This window comes from Panthera leo, chromosome B3, assembly GCF_018350215.1.
Source record: "Panthera leo isolate Ple1 chromosome B3, P.leo_Ple1_pat1.1, whole genome shotgun sequence".
NCBI lineage: Eukaryota > Metazoa > Chordata > Mammalia > Carnivora > Felidae > Panthera > Panthera leo.
In genome coordinates this window covers 44,335,539-44,356,599 of record NC_056684.1, presented here as the reverse complement: position 1 = coordinate 44,356,599, position 21,061 = coordinate 44,335,539, and the positions used below count along the sequence as shown (strand labels likewise).

At 42.5% G+C, this 21,061-nt stretch overlaps 1 protein-coding gene across 1 annotated transcript in view; it reads right to left on the bottom strand.

Annotated features, from left to right (window-relative positions):
- ANXA2 (annexin A2) overlaps window positions 1-21,061 on the bottom strand; it is a 43,491-nt gene that overhangs the window by 1,336 nt on the left and 21,094 nt on the right. The window contains exons 4-12 of the mRNA XM_042941861.1: window positions 13,923-14,017; window positions 10,611-10,724; window positions 7,477-7,567; window positions 6,457-6,536; window positions 4,574-4,633; window positions 2,829-2,922; window positions 2,156-2,251; window positions 1,639-1,697; window positions 431-553 (exon numbers count right to left, since the gene is read on the bottom strand). Coding sequence (XP_042797795.1) covers window positions 431-553; window positions 1,639-1,697; window positions 2,156-2,251; window positions 2,829-2,922; window positions 4,574-4,633; window positions 6,457-6,536; window positions 7,477-7,567; window positions 10,611-10,724; window positions 13,923-14,017 — 812 coding nt within the window. The remainder of the gene's footprint in view (window positions 1-430; window positions 554-1,638; window positions 1,698-2,155; window positions 2,252-2,828; window positions 2,923-4,573; window positions 4,634-6,456; window positions 6,537-7,476; window positions 7,568-10,610; window positions 10,725-13,922; window positions 14,018-21,061) is intronic.

Below are 21,061 nucleotides of genomic sequence, written 5' to 3'. Positions count from 1 at the left end.
TAAGAAAATCAGAAGGAAAATACATTTACAGTACTGCACTGTATTTATTGAAAAAAATCTATTGATTTTCAACCAGTGCAGTTCAAACCTGTGCTGTTTAAGGGTCAACTGCATAAAATGCAACATTTAATTGATCTCGGGCTCTTCAGGAGGATGTCAGCAAGTCTTGCAGGATCATTGTCATGAACACCAATTATCACTGTAGAACAGCAGATGTGGGAAGTGTAAAATATTTGCCTGTCTCTATAAGATTCTAGGACAAATCGTTAATGGCACTTTCTAAATAAACCGCTGATACCTGAGGACTAGCACCTCTTCCCCAGTGAATTAGAAAACCACCATTCTGTCGTAATTCTGACAGGACACCAGCCTGGGGCTCCAGGGCCTTCTAGATGGCCAGGAAGGGCCAACACGTCACCACGGGGCTTACCTGGATGCAGTAGTACAGGGACTTGCCGTACTTCCTCTTGAATTCAGACCTAATTTTCAACATGTCCACTTCACTGCGAGAGACCATGATTCTAATCAGGACTTTGTCGCGAGTCCCCTTGCCCTGAAAGTCAAGCACATGTTCCAAGTTACAATTCACTGACAACATAAATCCAGTAAGTTTTCTTGCACATGGAACTCATCTGGGTTCTTGAGGCTGCCCTTTAAGAAAGTGCAAAGGTAACGATGAAACTGCTCCTTTAAGAAAAATGAGCATCTTGGAATTTCAAACACTCCAGGATGACATCAGCACAAACCCCCACTTTGTGCATTCAATAAACATGTACGGAGCATTAACTACTGCATGGTTCAGTTTAGTAAGTGTGAGAGTTTACATATGTAACAAACAGCTCCTGGCTCTCGGGGCTTAGAGAACACAGGCCACCACACTTTCACTGTGGCTCTGTGCCAATGTGAATGGTGTAAACAATAAAGACCACAGAATTTACTTTCAGAGTCTCAGACCAGAGGCACTGAGGAACATGTCCTATTTGACCAAAACCCTAGGAGAGATGGGAGAGGTGGTGTGGGCAAGGGATGATGCAGGAAGGAGTGGGAGGGCCAGGAAGGTGGAAAGCACAAGGGACATCTGAGGCGCAGAAAATGGGATGGGATTGTGGGAAGAGACAGTCGTGGGGCCGCCTTTAGAGTCGGACAGACCTAAGTTCAAATCTAGCTACGTTATTTCAGGCTAGTTAAAGCTTTCTGAGCTTCAGTCTCCTGATCTGTAAAGAATATGTCACAGGCCAAATGGACTTTTTGGTAATGATTTAAGATCAAGTAAGTAGCACAATGTCTCCTGCACAGTGGGTTGCTTAATAATCTCTCCCTTCCTTGCCCGTCTTTGCTCTGGGGTAATGGAAGACCATCACTGAGAAGTCTGAGCAGGAGTCAGACACGATTACCATCTGGTACTTTATTTTCTACCTGCGCACAAACACACGTTCAAGAAGGTAGGAGAGAGAGACAGAGAAGACTGACTTGTGGTTTTCTCACCTGTCCGATACAACCACAGCTGACTAGTACATTCCTGCACCCAGACGGCAGTGTCCCTTTCACCAGCCACTAGTCAAGGAGACTTATAGTTCGGGGCACAAAAGAAGAAAAGCCCACTGTGGAAACATGGACCCCTCAGCTGGCTGCCCTTACCTTCATGGAGTCGTACAGTCGGTCAGCAAAATACAGCGGCTTGTTCTGAATGCACTGGACTGTGGAGTGAAGAAAAGGGGTCAGCTACTCCTCTCCTCACCAGGGAGGAGTGAGGCCCTGACCCCGGGCCACAAATAAGATGACCTAATGTAACAGGAACAGGCTGCAAAATGGGAAACACTAAGGGAAAACCTGGGCTCCTCTGAAACTCAGCTCCACGGTGATTTTAAACCAGGGGATCTTGAGGGCTACAGGATATGTGAGTTTCCCCAACAGGGCCCCTTTTGTTGTTATTTTATTCTTCCTGGGCAACTCCTCGCTCTACCAACGTAAGCGTCCCTCAGTTTCATACCTTAAATTTCTTCAGTGAAGATTATACAACTACCCAAGTCATCTAAAGGAGCCACACCTCCCAAACACACTTGAATTAACAGGATGGCCACTTGTTACTTCTGCTATGGCAGTTTACTGAAAGCTGATGTCCACTATGGATGGGAGGGGAGAGCCACATGCTCACCCAGGTTCAGGAAAGCATTTTCCAGGTCTCCTTTGACCTCCTTCTTGATGCTCTCCAGCATGTCATAAGGGCTGTAGCTCTTGTACCTGTCAAACACTAAGGAAAAACAAAAAATTATTACTAGAACAGAGCGTCTGATCAAAGCTGTCAATGATCACTCACATGGTTACGCACCATGATAAAAATAAACAAACAAATGAGGATGATCACAGCATCTTAGAGGGTTAGGGGTTGCCGTGATGGACCAGAGCTGACCCTGCACCGGTTGACCTGGGACAGCTGTACTGAATGGTACTGTCCTGAATGGCACGGCCAGACCACATTTTTTGACCATCTTCAGCTCTGAGTGGAGCCTTCTATTTGGAAGCAACGAGTAACAGTACATAGTGCCCAGGAAAGTCCATTTACTTCAACAAATACAGCATGATAAAATGATCCTAGACAAGAAGGGGCAGCAAGATACAGCACCAAACATGGAAAATAGGAGAAAGAAGGATCCAAAATGGAAGGGAAGGGCCAATGGACTTGGTGATGGAAAAATGAGTGAGATTATGGGGTACAAAGTAGAGAGTGAACTTTGTTCTGGCAGACCCACACCCCAACACACATAACCAGCAGGCCCGGCTGAGAGGACCATCCCGAGGCTCTAGGACCTCCTCAGCACAGCACCCACCTTTCTGGAGGTGACACACACTCCGCTCGGTCATGATGCTGATCCACTTGGGCACGTCTGTTCCTTTCCTCTTCACTCCAGCATCATAGAGGTCCTACAAGCACAACCAACCAGGAAAGTTGACTATGTGGTCCAGAGTAAGGTCATAAAAACTGTCATGCAAAAAAACCCCAAAAACCTATACACTGAAAATGCCAAATGAGAAAGGACAGTTGCACTGAAGACACAGGCAGCAATGTAGTATTTAAGTCAAAAGTTTTTCTTTTTAAAGGGTCAAAAGTCTTAATCAAGTCTTCACTAGGCACAAAGTATGAGACTAGATTATTTGTGAGGTGGGTGCCGTACACATCGATTTCCTTGAATGCCAAAGGGAGAACCAAGAGCTTCTATTCCTACACAGAAGGACAAGCAAATGCTCATTAGTACATCCAGCCCTCATTCCTTTGGTACTCTGGATGGCAAATAAGCTAATGGTTGTCTGCTGAAGACAGTTACAGATCCGGTACCTATACCCATGCTTCTTAGAGACTCAGAAAGTCTCATTTTTAGTTTCTGGAAAATTTAGGGGCTACAAATCATGCTAAGAATGGCAAGGAGGGAAGAAGAAAGATTCATTCAAGGTTAAGATACTCATTAAGTGACCACCCACCACCTGGGGGTTGTAAAACCTAACTTCTGTCACTTCATGTAAAAACCTTCTCTACCTCCTGCTAAAAGTGCTGTGAGAAACACACTGAATTTTAAAACTAAAATGAATTCATTTTCTCTGCAGCTCTTATAAAATGCTTTGAGATTAGCTGTTGACCCTCTGGAAAAGGCATGCAGTTCACAGTGATCTGAACCAGCTTAACAAACAGTGCTCGGTGATTCGCGACTGGAACCATCGAAAGTGCTATTCAACCAGACAAGAAGGGTCTCTGCCGCCCTCCCCTTCTCCCTCACCACAAAGGACAATAAGCCTTCCTATCCCTGGCTGTGCCTCCACCATTTTCTTCCACTCTGCTATGTTGTTTATGTAGCAAGTGCACACCAGTGCACACAGCCTTAGCACACTCTGCAGAATCTGGTACTTTCATACAAGCAAAGCCTAAACAAGCATATGTGACTCAGGTATTGATCCTACAATTCATACCAGCATCAAGAGGGAATATCTTATGATAACTACTGTTCCCAGAGAGTGAAAATGAAGCCCACAAATTTGACTTTCCTCCCTTCCAAAAGTGGTGCCTACTTCCCTTTGCACTAACTATAGGCTACACATGGTGACCCACTTCTAACGAAGGGTATGACAGAAGTGACACTGTGTGACTCCTGACATTAGGTGATAATAAGCATTTGGCTTCCTCCTTGCTTCCTCTCTTGGATCACTCACTTTGGGGAAAACCAGCTGCCAGGTTGTGAGGATACTCGAGCAAGCCCTTAGAGAGGCCCATGTGGAGAAATAGTAAGGCCTCCTTTCAACAGTCCTATAGACGGGTGACCTTGAAAGGAGATCCTCCTGATGCTGTCAGGCCCTCAGATGATGCAACCCTGGCCCACATTTTGGCCCCACCCTCATGAGAAGTCCTGAGCCAGAACCACCCAGCTGAGCCCCTCCCCAATTCCTGTCCCAAAGAAACTGAGAGATGTAACTTAGGGCTACCACTAGGTTTGAAGGTAAACTGTTACACAGGATCGATAATTACTAAGTAGACTATCTAGAGATTTGCTGGAAAACAGAAACTCAAACCGAGAAGCTCGCTTACCCGAGCATCCTGGTCAATCAGTTCATAATCAATGACGGAGCCATCCTCTGCTCTTCTACCCTACGGAAGAAAACAAAATTAAGAACATCAAATACGTTCCTTTGTATATTTTAAAGTTGAAAATGGTATCTTCTCCCCCAACTCTTGTAAGCCGTTATTTAATTTACTGAGCAAACACACACTTAAAGTTTTTCTTCACTTGGGATGCCTGGGTGGCTCAGGTCATGATCTCACAGTTCGTGGGTTCAAGCCCCACATCAGGATCTGTGCTGACAGCTCAGAGCCTGGAGCCTGCTTTGGATTCTGTGTCTCCCTCTCTCTCTCTGCCCCTCACCCGCTTGTGCTCTCTCTTTCTCAAAAACAGACAAACAAACAAATATTAAAAAAAATTTTTTTCTTCATTTTGAAGTCTAGACAAGACTAAGGATTGGTACAACTGAGGTAGTGAAGTGGGGGGAAGGGTGGGCCTCACCATCATCAACCCCCCCCTCTCCTGGGATAGGCACTTCACAGAATTCCCTCTACCTCCAAAAAAAAAAAAAAAAGCTACCGATATTTAGTTCCCTCCCTCAGTGAGCTTACAATCCTGATGGAAAAATAGCGTGGAACAAAGATAAAACAACACAGTAATCCATGGCTTAAGAAGACATGAAATGCAAAAGAAGGGAGAAATCTGACAGCATAGTCAGCAAAGTCTGTGGACAATGGGGTAGGGCTGAGGTGAACACTGAAGGATGTGTCAAATGAGGCTAGTAAAGGGGATGGGGAGAAAGGCACTCCCCGTGGGAGGAACAGCACAGGAAGAGGCTGAGCGCGGCCACAGGTCAGTGAGGTGCCACGCAGCTACAGGGGAAGGGAGGCAGGGGGGAATCCTAGGAGGATTAAATTAGGGAAGGGCAGGATATAGGGACCTTTTTATTTACTGTTTTTAATGTTTATATTTGAAAGAGAGTGAGTGCAAGCAGGGATGGGGCAGAGAGACAGTGGAGACAGAGGATCGGAAGCGGGCTCTTTGCTGACAGCAGGGAACCCGATGCGGGGCTCAAACTCACAAACCGTGAGATCACGACCTGAGCTGAGGTCTAACGCTTAACCGACTGAGCCACCCAGGTGCCCCTGGATACAGGGAACTTTAAAGGCAGCGGAGAATCTGGATTTGATGTAGCAGAAATGCGTGTGATCAAGGGAGCGAAATAGTGAAGGCAGCCTTCAACAGATGGGTGGTTGGTGGTACACAGGGTGAGGAGTCGCCAGGGAGGGCTGTATGGAGTTGTTACAATAATGGAGATGTGAGTGGGCAGGATGCAGCATGCCAAACAATCATCTGTCATTAAGGTTCCTGGAGAAAATCATTTCTCTTCCCTCCCCCGGCACAGAGGCTTTAAATTGCACACTGGTCAGGACTCAGAGGGAAATGCCTTTCATCCACATGTCTGCGTTAACATTAACAAAGACCCCCTCTCCAGGCAAAGGACTACCTGGGCAAATCCTCTCGTAAGACGTAAGACGTGAGAGCAGAGAGAACGAAAGAAAAAACAAGAGGGTCACTTCCCATCGGGTCCTATGTGGCTATAGATACAGGCAAAGTGACCTTCCCCAAGTCATGTGGCAAAGGCTGCCACATAATCCAGGCCAGGACTTGAGAGCTGCCTATTCCTCCTCTGGCCCCAAAGTCCACTTGACCATGCAGTTTCTCAGGATAAGAAATCCTATTATACAAAAATGACATCTCTGCAGTGACAGTGCAAACCCACTGTCAGAAATGAAGCTGGCATTTCTGATGCAGGCACAGAGGATTGACTTAATTCGCTCCCAGGTACAAAATGCGGTATGTGACTTGCCTTGGGAGGAAACAAGGACAAAGAAATAAACCGGAAACCAACCTTTGCAAGGGCAACCATCAGCTTGCGGAAGTCACCGGATGTGTCAGAAATGATGTCTTTCTCCAGATCAGTCTTGTACACTTTGAAAACAACATGTCTGGTTTTATGCTTCCTGCCTGTGCAGCCAGCCAGTCACCCACCCCAACTGCCCCCTGCCCCATTAAGCCTCTGAGAAGCAGAAACAGTTGTGGCAGCATGGATGTATCCACCCAAATGAGGGCAGATGGTCTAAGATGATTTTTAGACTCACAAAATCAGAGCTAAATGTTATTATCAGTGACAGGAGATAGGCAGGGCTGGATCCAATCAGGCATTCTCAAGCTCACCTTTGATCAGTGACCTCTTTTGTAGCTAAAATACTGGTTCCCAAACTCCTTGACTAGGAATAATCACTTTGAAAAGGAAAAAAATTGGAGGGCTACACACACACACACACACACACACACACACCTGTGCTTTGTTATCCACTGAATGAGAAACTGCACAATGGCAAAAACTTGTAGGAATTAAATATTACACTTAAATGAATCTGTATTTTATTATTCAAATAGCTTCTACATTGAAACCTAGTAACAGATACACATGTAAGCTGCATCATTTATTCTAGCCGCAGCCTCCTGTAGTGCTTGGTGCACACAGATCCACATGCCTCTTGCAATAATTATCCACAATCCAGAGTTGGGAACTTCTTAAGCAGAGACTGGAAAGCACCCAATACATTAAATCCACGTACACTGCTTTCTACTTCCCTCACCAGACCCTTAAGGAAAAAAAATTGTTTTCTCGCCTTTCCCTCCTGCCTATCCTTTTATAGAAGTTCTAGCAGAATGTAATAACCAAAACCCAGGCCACAAGAAGGTAGAAAAGAGGGACCTGGACGAGGGCAAACCCCTGGACGGTCCAGATGGCATTTCTGCATACGTAATCTGGGCATCCTATCCCCAGCACTAGCCCAGGTAGCCATGACGGGGTTACAGAAATTGGTCTGACAAGCTGCATCACAGAGCGGGAGCTACTCACTTTCCTTGTAGACTCTGTTAATTTCCTGAAGCTCTTGGTTGGTCCTTGAGCAGATGATCTCAATCAGGGAGTCCTCATCAGTCCCCAGCCCCTGTGAACCAGGCAGCACAGACATCAGCAGGGGAAGTTCTCCAGGCCATTAGCCTACTTCTCTGATCTCAATCAGGTAAATCGCAAACATGGATTGGGTCAGTTAGCATGCTCCTTTCTACATTCCTACCTAGGGGATCTGTAGTATATTCCTCAGCACAACATAATGTTATTTCCTATGTCTATTTTCTATGTGCGAATGTTAAAAATACATATATATGTATGTATATCAAATGGGAAGAGACAGTAATGGGATACACCAAAATGTTAAAAGGGGTTGCCTTTTGGTGATGGGTTTACAAAATGAGTAACTTTTTCTTCTTCCTATTTTTCTTTATTTTTCAAATTATTTTAATAGATGGGAAATTTTTCTTTATTAAACAATTCTGCTCAGTAATTTAAAATAAAGGAAGAGAGAGAGAGTTTGTTGTCCTCTGCAGCCAGCACCACTGGAAGGGAGTAAGTCTTTTTACCAGGGAAAGGTACAGATAAGATAAAATTTTTAGCTTCACCTCTTTGAAATGTAAAATTGGGTTAATGTTAAAAATTTCATTCTTGTACTTCCACTTTCGCTTGATTACTATGCACTCTTCAGGCATTTTAGGGAAGCAAAAGGAAATAATGAAGTGCCAAATAAACCTAGACACCAACACTTTATTAAGGAATAAGAATTTGATGGGTGATGTATTCAAATTTAATATATACACTTTTGAACGTGCCAGATAGCTTGAAAGGACTCAATGAAACATGTATTTCAAAGCTGGCTTCATGATCAAAGTCAAGATTTAATAATCAGGATTCTCTAATACTTGTCTTTCCGAATATGGAAATATCACTTTGAACTAAGTAGAATTACAACTGTTTAAAATGTAAATCAATTATAAGGTGTTAATACAATACGAAACTTACTTATCCACATGAAAAGTGTGTCAGCTATTAATTAAACTTATTAGAGTTTATATGCCCCTGAAAAGTGGTTCATATAATATAAGCTAAACCTCAGGTTAATGGTTAATTTTGAATTTTATTCATAATCTAATCTACAAGCAAATGCCTCTTCTTCTGAGTTTTTAATCATGACGTGTAGAGGTTCTAGCAAAGCCAAACTTTCTTTCCATCTTAGCAAAAGGTCTACGCAACATTCTACACAAATGTTACAGGATGACTACTGAGTGTCTTCAAATATTTTAGGGGGTAGGCTTTCAATCTCGAGATGATAAAAATATAGACTAGAAATAATTCATGTATTGGAAGAAATGCCATATCCTGACACTGTTGAAATATAAGACAGGTATATCAACATAAGATGTTTTCTTCCATCGCTGATACGCCAGTGTTAATATCTGAGAATTCTAATAGTGTTTTTATCTCTATTCAAAGGTGACCTTGGCAATTTCCAAAACTTGGCCCAAGCTTTCCACAGATTGTCTACAATTCCTATCACAAGGGCAACTTCTACCGTAACATATGGCTAATATTGCCACTGGTATTGCCAGAAGTCAAAACAGATTTTTTTTAAGCATAGTTCAGTTAATGTCACTTCGAGCTTTATGGATTTCAGAAGGGTACTCAACTGTAATAGCTAATGGAAGAGCTGGCACCAGGTCAAAGATTTAGTCGTCAAAGCACCTTTCATTGGGCCCAATTACAGAGATTACAATGGTGACTGACAGCTCGAACAGGTCTATTTCAAGTCACTAATACCTAGTCATCGATACTAGTAAGATTGTACGAATTACAACTAAATAGATTTTTGACGAAAATAAGATAAACTGATCTGAAGTGATGATGGTCAGAAGAAACCTAGGACAGGCTGACTTCCATGACTCCAATAAACCCACGATTTGGTTTTCAGGAGTGCTCTTTTTATCAAGCAGGGTCATTAAATGTTGTTGACATTTTATCATTTGTAATTCTACCTTCTCTGCAATATAGCCTACTTAGGAAACTCAGAGCAAGTCAGCTCAAATAAACTGAGTACAGGTTGGACTAGGCTGGAGAACTGAAGGAAGAAAGAGATTTCCTAACAAATCTTTCAGCAGCCCTGAGCTATCAAGTCCTGGGCAATGGAAGTGCCCGGTGTGAGAAGCCGCCTCACTCTCGAGGTGCTCTCTGGGGAGAGAGATGACATGAACCATGACATCAGCTCTGGTGACAGGCTTACAGCTTGGTCCTTCATAATTCAGGAACAGGCATCATAGAAAACGCACTCGGACTTAGAATAAAAAATGAGAGCTATAGCATTCCCCTGTACTCTGGAGGCTTTACCCAGTTTTATCAGCAGAGGGCAGTATCAGATTATTCAAAGTGTTACAGGCACACACTACATATAAAAGGGGTTATATTTTGCTGGAAAATGCCTTTATGTTTATGCATCTATCACATTTATATAATACTGGATGTTTTAGGTATGCACAAAATTCAGGGAGTTTCTAACCTGGAATTTTTACTATCTAATGTAACTGAAAATTCTAAATTAACTTTGCAAAAGCAAAAAGCAAACAAGAGATAATCTGTGCTACAATACTTTGAACAAAACACAGGTACCATTCACAATCTGAAACCACCCTTTATATACACTATGATGTTCTAATTTTTTCCTGAATTTGAATCAAACAGTGGGACTGACAGGAGAAGGTCAGAAGAAGAAACACTCAAGACCGCATAGGCAGAATTTGCAAGCTTCACTTAACAAAAGCTATGAGTTTTACTTTTGCCTCAGTATCACAACAAATCTTTTTTTAAGAAGGAAGTGCAATCAAGGAAGTACTTTTTCCAAATGGTAATTCCAATTGCCCAGGTGCCGAGCAGTAGCAGCTGGTAACTGACTTCTCAGCATCATGAAATTTCTTTACAGTCTTAAAAAAAGTAATTGAAATATTTTTGGTACAAATCCTGAGACTTATAGCTCCAGTTCATTAAAAAAAAAATGGTTCCAAATGAGAATTCAACAAAACTGAAAATCACCTAATTATACTTAGAAAGCTGTAATTTACAAATATTAATGGCAGATTTGACAGAGAGTACATCTCACACATGTTTACCTTCATGGAGGCTTTCAGCTCAGAAGCATCATACTGAGCAGGTGTTTTCAAGAGGCCCAAAATCACGGTCTCCAGGTGGCCGGACAAGGCTGACTTCAGTGCTGATGTAAGTTCCTTCAGAAAAACGGGCAAGAACGTGGAAAAAAACAGGTTGGTAACCAATGTTCCCTTTAAAACTGGTGAATGAAACAAAAGTAAGTGGGATGTGTTTGTAAGGCAGGTTGTGATTCCTTAGCCACTCTGGGATCTCAGACCAAACTGTCCTTCAACTGCATTCCCCTCAGTGGACCCAGATGTCAGAAACAAAAAGATCAGACTGCTCTGACAAAATCCCTTCACATCCAAGCTGAGCCATCTTCTCCCAGTCATTAAAAGGAAACCAGGGCAGTATGCAATTTCTCAGAAAGCTAGGGGTGTGAGGACACTTTATAACACCCTCGCAAGTGATAACCACTCATAGAATACAGGGCACTTTCCAAGCTCAAGGCCTCTGCTAAGAAGGAGGTGGTTAGACTAGGGAGCCCCCTGTAAAAGATGTTTATGCAGCTGCACTAGAGGTGGCTGCTAAAAGTCTCCAGAGGAACCAGAGGCCCCACCATGGGTGGAAGTTGGATCATGAAGTTTTCCTATGCAAAACACTTCATCCAGGACTGACAAAACATCTATTTGTCCATACCAAACTGGGGCCGAGTTGACAGAGCCGATGGGAGACTGAAGTCCCCCTTTCTCACCCCCTTGCCTTCCCGCTCTGTATTACATCTTAAGGTTTTCACTGTCATAATTAATGTAGATTTTAAGTCAGAGGTCTGAGTCAGCACCAATGTATGCAGACAAATACACCAATTCAATGTGTCTTTTATAGCTGCTTCCTTGACGATTAAACTTCCTACACATCATGAGCATTGAGTGATGCCTGAACTCTCCCACTGTAATTATTTTCCTTTCTTTTCACTTTTTCCCTGTTCTCTCCCTTCTTTCTTTCTCCCCTGCTTGCCAGCAGCACCTCACAGCATCTATAATGGTGCCAGGAGATGATGTACAGTCTGCTTCTGGCAGAATCTTTGCAAACCATTCATAGGTGGTGAGAGCTGAGATGGATCTCAGCAATCACCTGGCCCACCCCTTCCAAACCTACTCTCCTCTGATTCCTGGTGTTCTAGTAACACACAGCACCTAGAAAGGGACTTGAAAAGCAACACCTGCCAATTATAGCACCAATTTTCCAATTTGGAAATTTGAGGTTAGGGAATTCCAAACTTAGCCTACCCTTGACACTCCTCGACCCATTGTCTGTTCAAACTCAAATAGCATTTGGGTAGCTACTGACTTCTTCCACTTCTATTATAAACTCCTATTGGCATTCAACTTCCTGCTTCTCACAAGGTCTAGCACAGAGCTTTGTATGTAACAGATACCCCAGAAAAGTTTGATAAATAAAACATTACCATTCCTTATATGGAGAAATCTGGCATCTGCTTGAACTTGAAAAAACAAAACAGAAGACCGAGATTCTCCCCCAGCTCCTCTCCACTTCTATTAGCTCTGCCCATGGTCTTCCTTTTTTTTTTTTTTTTAATTTATTTTTTTTTTAACGTTTATTTATTTTTGAGACAGAGAGAGACACAGCATGAACAGGGAAGGGGCAGAGAGAGAGGGAGACACAGAATCGGAAGCAGGCTCCAGGCTCCGAGCCATCAGCCCAGAGCCCAACGCGGGGCTCGAACTCGCGGACCGCGAGATCGTGACCTGAGCTGAAGTCAGACGCTTAACCGACTGAGCCACCCAGGCGCCCCTGCCCATGGTCTTCAAAGCTCATGACCTAGGCAGCCTCAGCCCATATCACTAACATACTCTACAATACAGGGCTTTCTCCTTGACTATGCAGACAACTCATTCAAAACACTAAGGTTCTACTTCCAAAATCTCCTTCGGAAATTATCTCAAGTAATTTATGTATCTTTCTGCACACAATGACAATTTTCCTTAGCCCAAGACTGAGAGACATCACGAATCAGTAGGATAGTGAACTGTCCCCACAAAGCCTGTGTGATCAATGAACCCTACCATAATTCTGGTAACATGTTCCTTCCAACATAGTATATGAGGGCTTTGTTCATCTATCTACTTGAAATCAAGACCCAGGCATCTCTGTTTCCATATACACTTACGTGTACACATCCAAGTGTGTTCTAACACCCCACTCTGTAAGTGACAGATGAGGAAGCAATTACAGGCATAGTGTCCAAACAGGTGAGACTTCTGCTCCACCTGGAACTCAGTCCTACCAGCTCCCAGATCCTTGTAGAAAATTGGAGAAATAAAGCACTCCCCTCATGGCTCACTACAAAAGACTGCAAGTCTAGTTGGAAAAAAGCATTTTAATGCACATGAGATAACAGAAGCCAGATTCTTCCAATTGTTTGAGTAGGTGGGGGTTGGAGCTATAGAAGGCCTTGACCTGCAACTCTCAGAACCCTGGTGGTCATGTCAACCCCAAGAAAAGAAATGTCTTTTCCAGAAGCCTTCCAGCTCACCTCCACTGTGGCTACGAGTGAAAGCCGTTAAGTCAAACAGGAACTGCAGGAAGCCACGCTTACTGCACTGTCCAAGAATAAATCAAAAGCTTTTAATAGCAAGAAGTTAAAAATAAAACATCCCGTCCTTAAAAATAAAATTTCCTAACACTGCAACAAAATAAAGGATGAACAAATGCTGGGTTGTTCCTTAACCACTAGAGCACAAGCAAGGAAAAAGCTCACAAAGGCTCTTTAAATAGTGGGAACATGGCATGTTGAAGATAGCCTAGTAGACCAAATGAACTACTAACTAAGCCCAAGAATTCAAGTATATATATATTTTTTAAGAATGAGGAGAACCTACCAGGATCAATCCTAAGGGAAGTCTAGGGTCCTCAGATTAGAAACATCTTATCAAGAACTAGCAGAAGTCATAAAGATGAAATGAGTTGCTACATATAAAGAACTACATGCCTGGCACAAAGCAAACATTCTAGAAATGAGACATGTTGTTGATAATCCCTAGTCCCTCCTAACTTTCTGTTCCCAGCAGTGCTCCCTCCATACTCTCTGGTTGGAGGAGGGCATATAGTCTTTATGGTTGAGCTCCAAGCACTCCAGGGGGCCATGAAGTGTGTGAGTGATGACTCTTACAAGGATGTAAGAGGAAAACCTCGGATATCCAAGGAAAACCTGGCTCTTGCTGGGATTAGCCAGAATCCATTAAAAGAAAAAGCAATGGCTGAGGAAATGAAATGGAACAAGGAATACCCTCCATCCCTGAAATTGCTTGTACCTTTTTGGTCCTTCTCTGGTAGGCGAAGGCAATATCCTGTCTCTGTTCATTGCTGCGGTTGGTCAAAATGTTGACGATGGTGACCTCATCCACACCTACGGAGATACAAGTTGTGAGTAGTTAATAACCCATGTGCTCTAGTCTTCTGGGCTTATATTGAAGGTTTCAAGCAGTTTTTTCAAACTGTTTTCCAAATACTGTTTTCCAAACTATAATGCCAAGACATCAAGGTTTGTTCTTTTTGTCAGTATCCTCCACCCAAGGTGTTTACCAAATTTTTATCCTGACAGCCTCAAACCTCAAGTCTAAATGGACCTTTTGAATATCTGCGTTTAAAAATAAACTACTTTATTCATAAATTGGTTTCTGGAATCAACCGTGGGAGGTGTGTTTGTGGGGCTTTGGCAGTCAAATGGAACAACAAAGATTTAGGAGGATTTTAAATGAAGGTCCCCAAATTGCCATTTAACTGGGGATTTAATAGACAGTAACTGTGAACTGAATTAATTGAGACAATTATTTATATTTATTGCAGGATTACAGCTATATAAGCAGCTAGGTATAATTTCTATAATTATAGAAACTGTCATGACAAATGAGTCAGATTTAATATGGCAGTTGTATTTTAATAGCATAATTGATTAATGCAATCATACTTATTGAAGACTAAATTGTTTTTTAAGGAAAATAAATGTTCCACTGCTTTTAATCTTCAATAGCAATTTTAATAATCAATTTTATAACTTTATTAAAAAGAGTAAGTGGTTTAATCTAAATTAAATCTAAATTGGGAGTTATGAAGTGCCACCAAAATATTTTAGTACCTATTTTAATTGGAACATGTGTATTTACAAAGATAAGAATGCCTTCTTGTATCTGAAAGTTTCCAATTTTATAACAGAAATACTCCTAAAATGCCATTTAACTTAAGAAAGCACGATTTTAAGAATTCAGAAAGTGAAAGGCCTCCCTCCTGACTGATTCTGAACTTTGTTCAGTAAAAGCAAGAGTCTTTTTGCCATAACTGGATAGGTAATTCTTGGGTGAGGGAGAGAACAGCAAAGCCCAAAAGGTCACATGCAAACCGCAAACAGCTTTGCCTAAAGGAAATCAGAGGAGCCCCAAAACAACAGAAATGTTAGAACTATAATGCTTTGAGGCAGAGGCAATAAGCCAACTGATAGAGGAGTCCTCAACTCTCAAGCATATTAGATCAAATTGCATTAGGTTAGATTTTCTGGGTATAAAAATAAGTAACATTTATTTTTGTATTTATATACTCATTTCAGAGTGAGTTCATACCAGTATGTTGGTCACTTATCTTAAGTGCAGCATCTATAACTTTAGTTCTGATTTTGAAAGTACCAATGTCAACAGATTAACGCAACTGCTATATATGAGATGCAGTTTTAAAGACGCTTATTTCAGCATTAGAGAGAGTATCAAAAATTAAGGGGGGAAAAAAAAAGCCCTATGTCCAATAAGAGATCTATTACATAAGTGTTCTTCTGTCCATACAATGGGATACTACCATCCTTCAAAATGATGTCATAAAATATTAATTGATGTGGAAAATGTCCATAATAAACTGTTAAGTAAAAAAAAAAAAAAGAGAGAGAGAGAGAAAACACAGATGGCAAAGCAATATATACAGTGTAACCCAATTTTTGTAAAATGCATGTGTACCTACAAGAAAAGATCTAGAAACCTTTATACCAAAGTTTTAATAGTGCTCCTGTAGGTGGTAGGATTACGGCTACTGTAAAGTTTTCTTTCTTTTGATTACATGTACCTTCAAAGTTCACTGTAATATCATAAAAAGGGTTCTTTTACATACAGAGTAGTGACATGCAGTCATTGATCTAGAATCGACTAGTGACCTCCCATCAAAAGATCCCTAGCATGGTTCTAAATACCTTAATTAGAATGAAACACAATATGCATAATAATTACAAACTTCATCTATATAATTCTCGTCGGTTTCCAAAATATCCTAACACAAACTATCATTCTTCACAACTACCCAGTGAGGATAGGTATTCCTCTTTCTAGTTTGTAGATGAAGAAGCTGAAGCTCAAAGACATTCCAACTATTACAGGCGTAAACATATGCCTTCTTTGGGTCTCAGTTTCTACATCTGCACAAGAAAGGCACTTGAAAAATGACCCCAGTTCTGCTTCCAGGAAATACTAACAGATACAATCTTGCGAGCCTACCCACACCTGTGTTCTCTCTCTCACTCTCCTTAAATATTCTATGGCTCTAACTTCATGTTAGGAAAACCATTGTTTACAAATGTGTTTTTGCTTTACATTCAACTTTCTTACCCAAATCTGAAAATGCTAGAAAACAACAAAATCAATCATACCCTCAAACCTCAATTCTAGTATTTCCTGAAAACAATTTTAGGGCTGCTGACCTGAATGCATGCAACAACACTGACCCATAAAAATTCTTCTCCCTTGGGGCGCCTGGGTGGCTCAGTCGGTTGAGCGTCCGACTTCGGCTCAGGTCATGATCTCACAGCTCGTGAGTTCGAGCATCGAGTTGGGCTCTGTGCTGACAGCTCAGAGCCTGGAGCCTGCTTTGGATTCTGTGTCTCCCTCTCTCTCTGCCCCTAAGCCACTCACATTCTGTCTCTGTCTCTCTCAAAAATAAATAAACATTAAAAAAAAATTAAAGAAAAAAAATTCTTCTCCCTTGGAAACAAATGCCAAGTTTATGTTTGTGGTCCTAAGCCCACGTGAATTAGAATCACACGAAGGACTTATTAAACACAGAGCCCCTTGGGCCACACCTGAGATCTACTGATTAAGACTCTCTAGGACTTTAGACCAAGGAAGCAGCATTTCCACCAGCTCCCTGGTGATTTTTTATTTGAGAAGCACCAAGAGACGGGTAAGTGTGAGGAATGGAAAGATCTTTAGTAATCTGCTTACGAAGAAGACTCTTAAGTCACTGTACCGACTGCTTTTGTGAGGTACAGGATCCACGACAATTTCAGGGAAAGAAATGCTTACCTTTGTCCAAATAACCCAGGTAAGAAATAACACCTGACGAGTTCACTGCACAAACTGCAGTGCAGTCCCACGCTCTTAGTCAATGAAACAACCTTTTGCCTTTCTGTTCACAATAGCTAAGCACCCAGCCAACAGAATCCGAACTCAATCCAATTATTGGAAATCCCCGTAAAGAGCCTGAGTGGTTGACCTGGATCTCATGTAGGTGGCAGCAGCTATGATAGTCTGAAAGAATCTAAATGTATTTTACTGAAATGATTTATCAAGCAAACAGCCTGCTGAGCATCCAACATGCTGGGACCCCTTACAAGTGAACAATCTGATCCATTACACAAACGCTAATGGAAGCAACTACAAAGAAATAGAAGCTATTTCTGCAAGTGAAAGCCCCCTCTCCCTTCCTAGAACCTCACCCACATAAGCCATTTCTCCCATACCTTTGTCTGCAAGGTTCAAATTGAACTGGAAAGAGGAAAAAAAATCATGGAGTCCAGGATCAATTGCCTAGTCAAAGCCACTTAAGGCATATCCGGTGTCCTAACACCAGAATACACATTTCTGTCAGTGGGATTTAACCATCTTATCTTCAGAACGCTGCTGCTTCCTTTCAACTTGCTCTCATAATTGGTGAGGCAGTTTATTCCTGTGGAAAATAATTCAGTGTAGGTTGAAGCTGCAAGGGTCATCCGGTTACTCACCATTTCTGCCCAGGACACGGCTGAAGGATGAGGACTGAGCACTCAGCTACCTATGTCAGGACAATCATCGTCAACAGTGCATAGCAAGTGCCAGTACACTAGGAAAGCTTTGAATTTAATATATTTAACGTAAGTGCAAATGCTTGGAAGATGAGGCTCTGCCCCCCCAGATTTGCACCTTCAGACCTCTTAGGTTCCAGTACGTAAGGAAGTGTTTGCTGGGCAGAAGGACCCAGGTTCTAATAGAAACTGTGTGGGCAGGGCAATAGCATAAAGAAAAAACAACAACAACAAACTTGAATAATGTTTCTTTTCCGTCCCATTCCTCTTGTGTTTCATGCGGAAGGCCAAAGTAATGGAAGCCAAAGGCTCACAATGGGAAACAGTGATGTGGGCGGGGGAGCCTACAGAATGTGGCTGAGAACACAGTACATTCTGTGTTCCAGGCTGATTTTTTAAAATTTCTTTTCAAAACTAATAGAAGTTGAAAGTTTCAAGATTGGCTAAGGAACTAAGACACAAATTTATTTGGCTCCTGATGGGAAACACTACAGTAAATTTCATAAGCACCGATGCCGTTCATGAAAATGGTCGGCTAATCTCATCAGCTAACTAACTACAAACATGTTTCCACTGCTCCTTAGCTGGGGCATCCGAAAGGTCAGTCACTGTTCGAAATGCCAGTCAACATGAAGCAGTCAGCATGTTGCTTATGAAGAAGACTTGTAAGTCACTTCCACCAACTGCTTCTGTGAGGTATAGGGTCAACGACAATTTCAGGGAAAGAAACGCTTACCTTTGTCCAAATAAGCCAAGTAAGAAAGAACACCTGAAGCTCGCTGCACAAACTGCAGCACCACATGATGCCACAGGGAGGCGCCGCTGACGGCAGAGTTCAAGCTGGAACCATCTGCCATATTTTTTTTAGACATAAAGAACACTTGCTGTCTAAAATAATGGCCAACTCCAAAACCATAAAATCAGCCTCCTGGAGTTCCCTCCTCTCTGCGGGTAGAAACCCCAAGTCAGCTCCACATCTGGCATTCCACGGAAAATGCGTCTTTATTGTCCATGGCAAGGAACCAAGAGGCCATTCTGAACAGGATGCTGACTCACATCTGCCAAGACACATTGACTGCACAAAGAAAATGGATTTCATTTTGTTTGATGAAGGCTCAGGAGTCCCTCAGGGCATGGCTGATTGGTTAGAAAATTAAACTGCCCAGATCCCCTCCTTATCTAGATGTGGGAAAAACCATGCCTCAGCTTAGATTACTGGAGATATGGGTATCAAACCTCAGAAGAAATCACCTTTGCAACATGAAGGTCAGCGGCAGGCCACAGAGAAAGGAGAGGGCCACAGATCCATGGGTGTGGCCATATTTTTTTTTATTATAATAATATCAGCCACTCACTGAATACCTACCATGTGCCAAGCATGTTCCTAAGTACTTCGCACAATTCTACCATGTACTTTTCACCACATCCCTAAGAGGTGGATGTTACTGCGCATCTTACCGATGTGGAAACAAATGCTCATACAAGGCAAGGACATGCCCAAGGTCACACAAGCAAGTCACCTGCAGAGTTGGAATTCAAACCAGGATTAAAGACCCAGGCTCACTGCATCGGGCTATCCTGCCTCCTGGTATAGAAAATTATCCAAAATTTAGTAAGATCAGAGGAAGAGAGCACGTCCTCCCAGTGTGGCTAACAGGACCTTCCAAGGCGCTTCTCCATGGCATGCTCACACTCAACCTGCTAGTTACTACTGTAGGGCACAGGCTCCATGGGGTTACACGTTAACTTGGGAGATTATGGTCCAAAGGTTAGGGCTTCAGTGCCCTGTAGGACATTAAAGGTCTTGTATCCAGCCCAGCAATCCTTATCCCTACACTCTTTTCTCAATGCCTATAAACGTTTACCCAGTCTTTCAAATGTCTCTTTGAACTAGTCTTATCTCCTTTGAGTTAAATAAATATTTGGCACGTGTTCATCCCAAAGCTATATGAGTCATGTTGGTACCTTTTTGAAATTACACTTCAATACTTCTTCATATCACACTCCTCCATCTAGCTCCTAAAAAGGATATGGGACAGTATTGTGTCTGTATGTCTATAGCACTGGACTTACTATTTAGTACATACAAATGTACACACATTTAATAATCTGTAGACAATGATTTGCCACTCACTAACAGTGCATGGCCACTGAAGAGATATCCCAACTGAGGTTTTTTTAAAAGAAAGAGCTAAAGACTCTCTCATCCAGATAGCCATTACTAACTTGGGGAGAGAAGGGCAGCCCCTTCCCAACAGGGCTAATATGCCAAGTCATCTGTCTCCTGAAAGTGACTTCAGGGACAGAGAAGCACACACACATGTACATACACACACACACACACACACACACACACACACACACACACAGTTGCCCAAAAGTATCCTTCCCACCATCAGCCACAGTGTTGCCTGGCCCAGAATTCCTGCTCTCGGAGGCACCCCGTGGGATCACTCAGCAAACGTGAGCACTCGGTGTCCAGAGGGTCCCGCCAGGAACTGGACATTCAAGTGGACAACAAAGACAAAAAAGGGAGACATCTAGATCAGTGGCAGTGACATATGCTTTGGAAATTATGTGGGGCTCAGAACTGTACTATCTGGGGCATGTTAGTTATCTCCCTGGCCTCGGTTTCTTACTCTGTAAAACAGATCATGAGAACATTTACTGGGATGCAAAAAGAAAGGACAGGCTGAGTTAAAGACTGGGAACATGTCTACTACCTTCTCCACTCAGTTTCTGTCACAGGCCTGGCTCTTGTCTGCATTCGGTTTTGAGTCAATGACAATAAGGGCAAAGGGAGGACAGGGAACACTTTTGCCGTTAGCACTCATTAGATTAGTTTTCATGATAACCTGTGGCAGCTGCCTGAGAGAGAAGAAAGAAAACAAGTACAGGGTGGAAGGTGGATGGGGAACCCCGGCGCCTCTCCCAACACTGGCACCGACAGGGAATGGTTCTGACTCAAGCAAAGTGTGGTTTAGCTAAGCACCTAAGAAGAAGGCTTGGCCCCAAAATCAATTTTCTTCTATTTCCATTCTGCTCTGGTCTCACCTCTGAGGAGTCCCTTAGAAAGTATGTCCGTGCCATCCATTGGTAATCCCAGTGTGCATACACTTCAACAATCTAGAACCCCGTCTGCCTTCCATGCATAGTTACATTTCTGAAATACTCTACAGGACCAGCAGGAAAACACAAAGTAGGCCACCATTCCAAATTCAAGCCAAATCAAAATGTAAATGAAGGACGACCTGTCAAGTGCGAGCACCATCTTGTATCCTGCTATTCTATTAGCCTCAGGAGAGAAAATTTTAAAATCTGAACAGATGCACGAGGAACCAGCATACCCACCCTTAACTC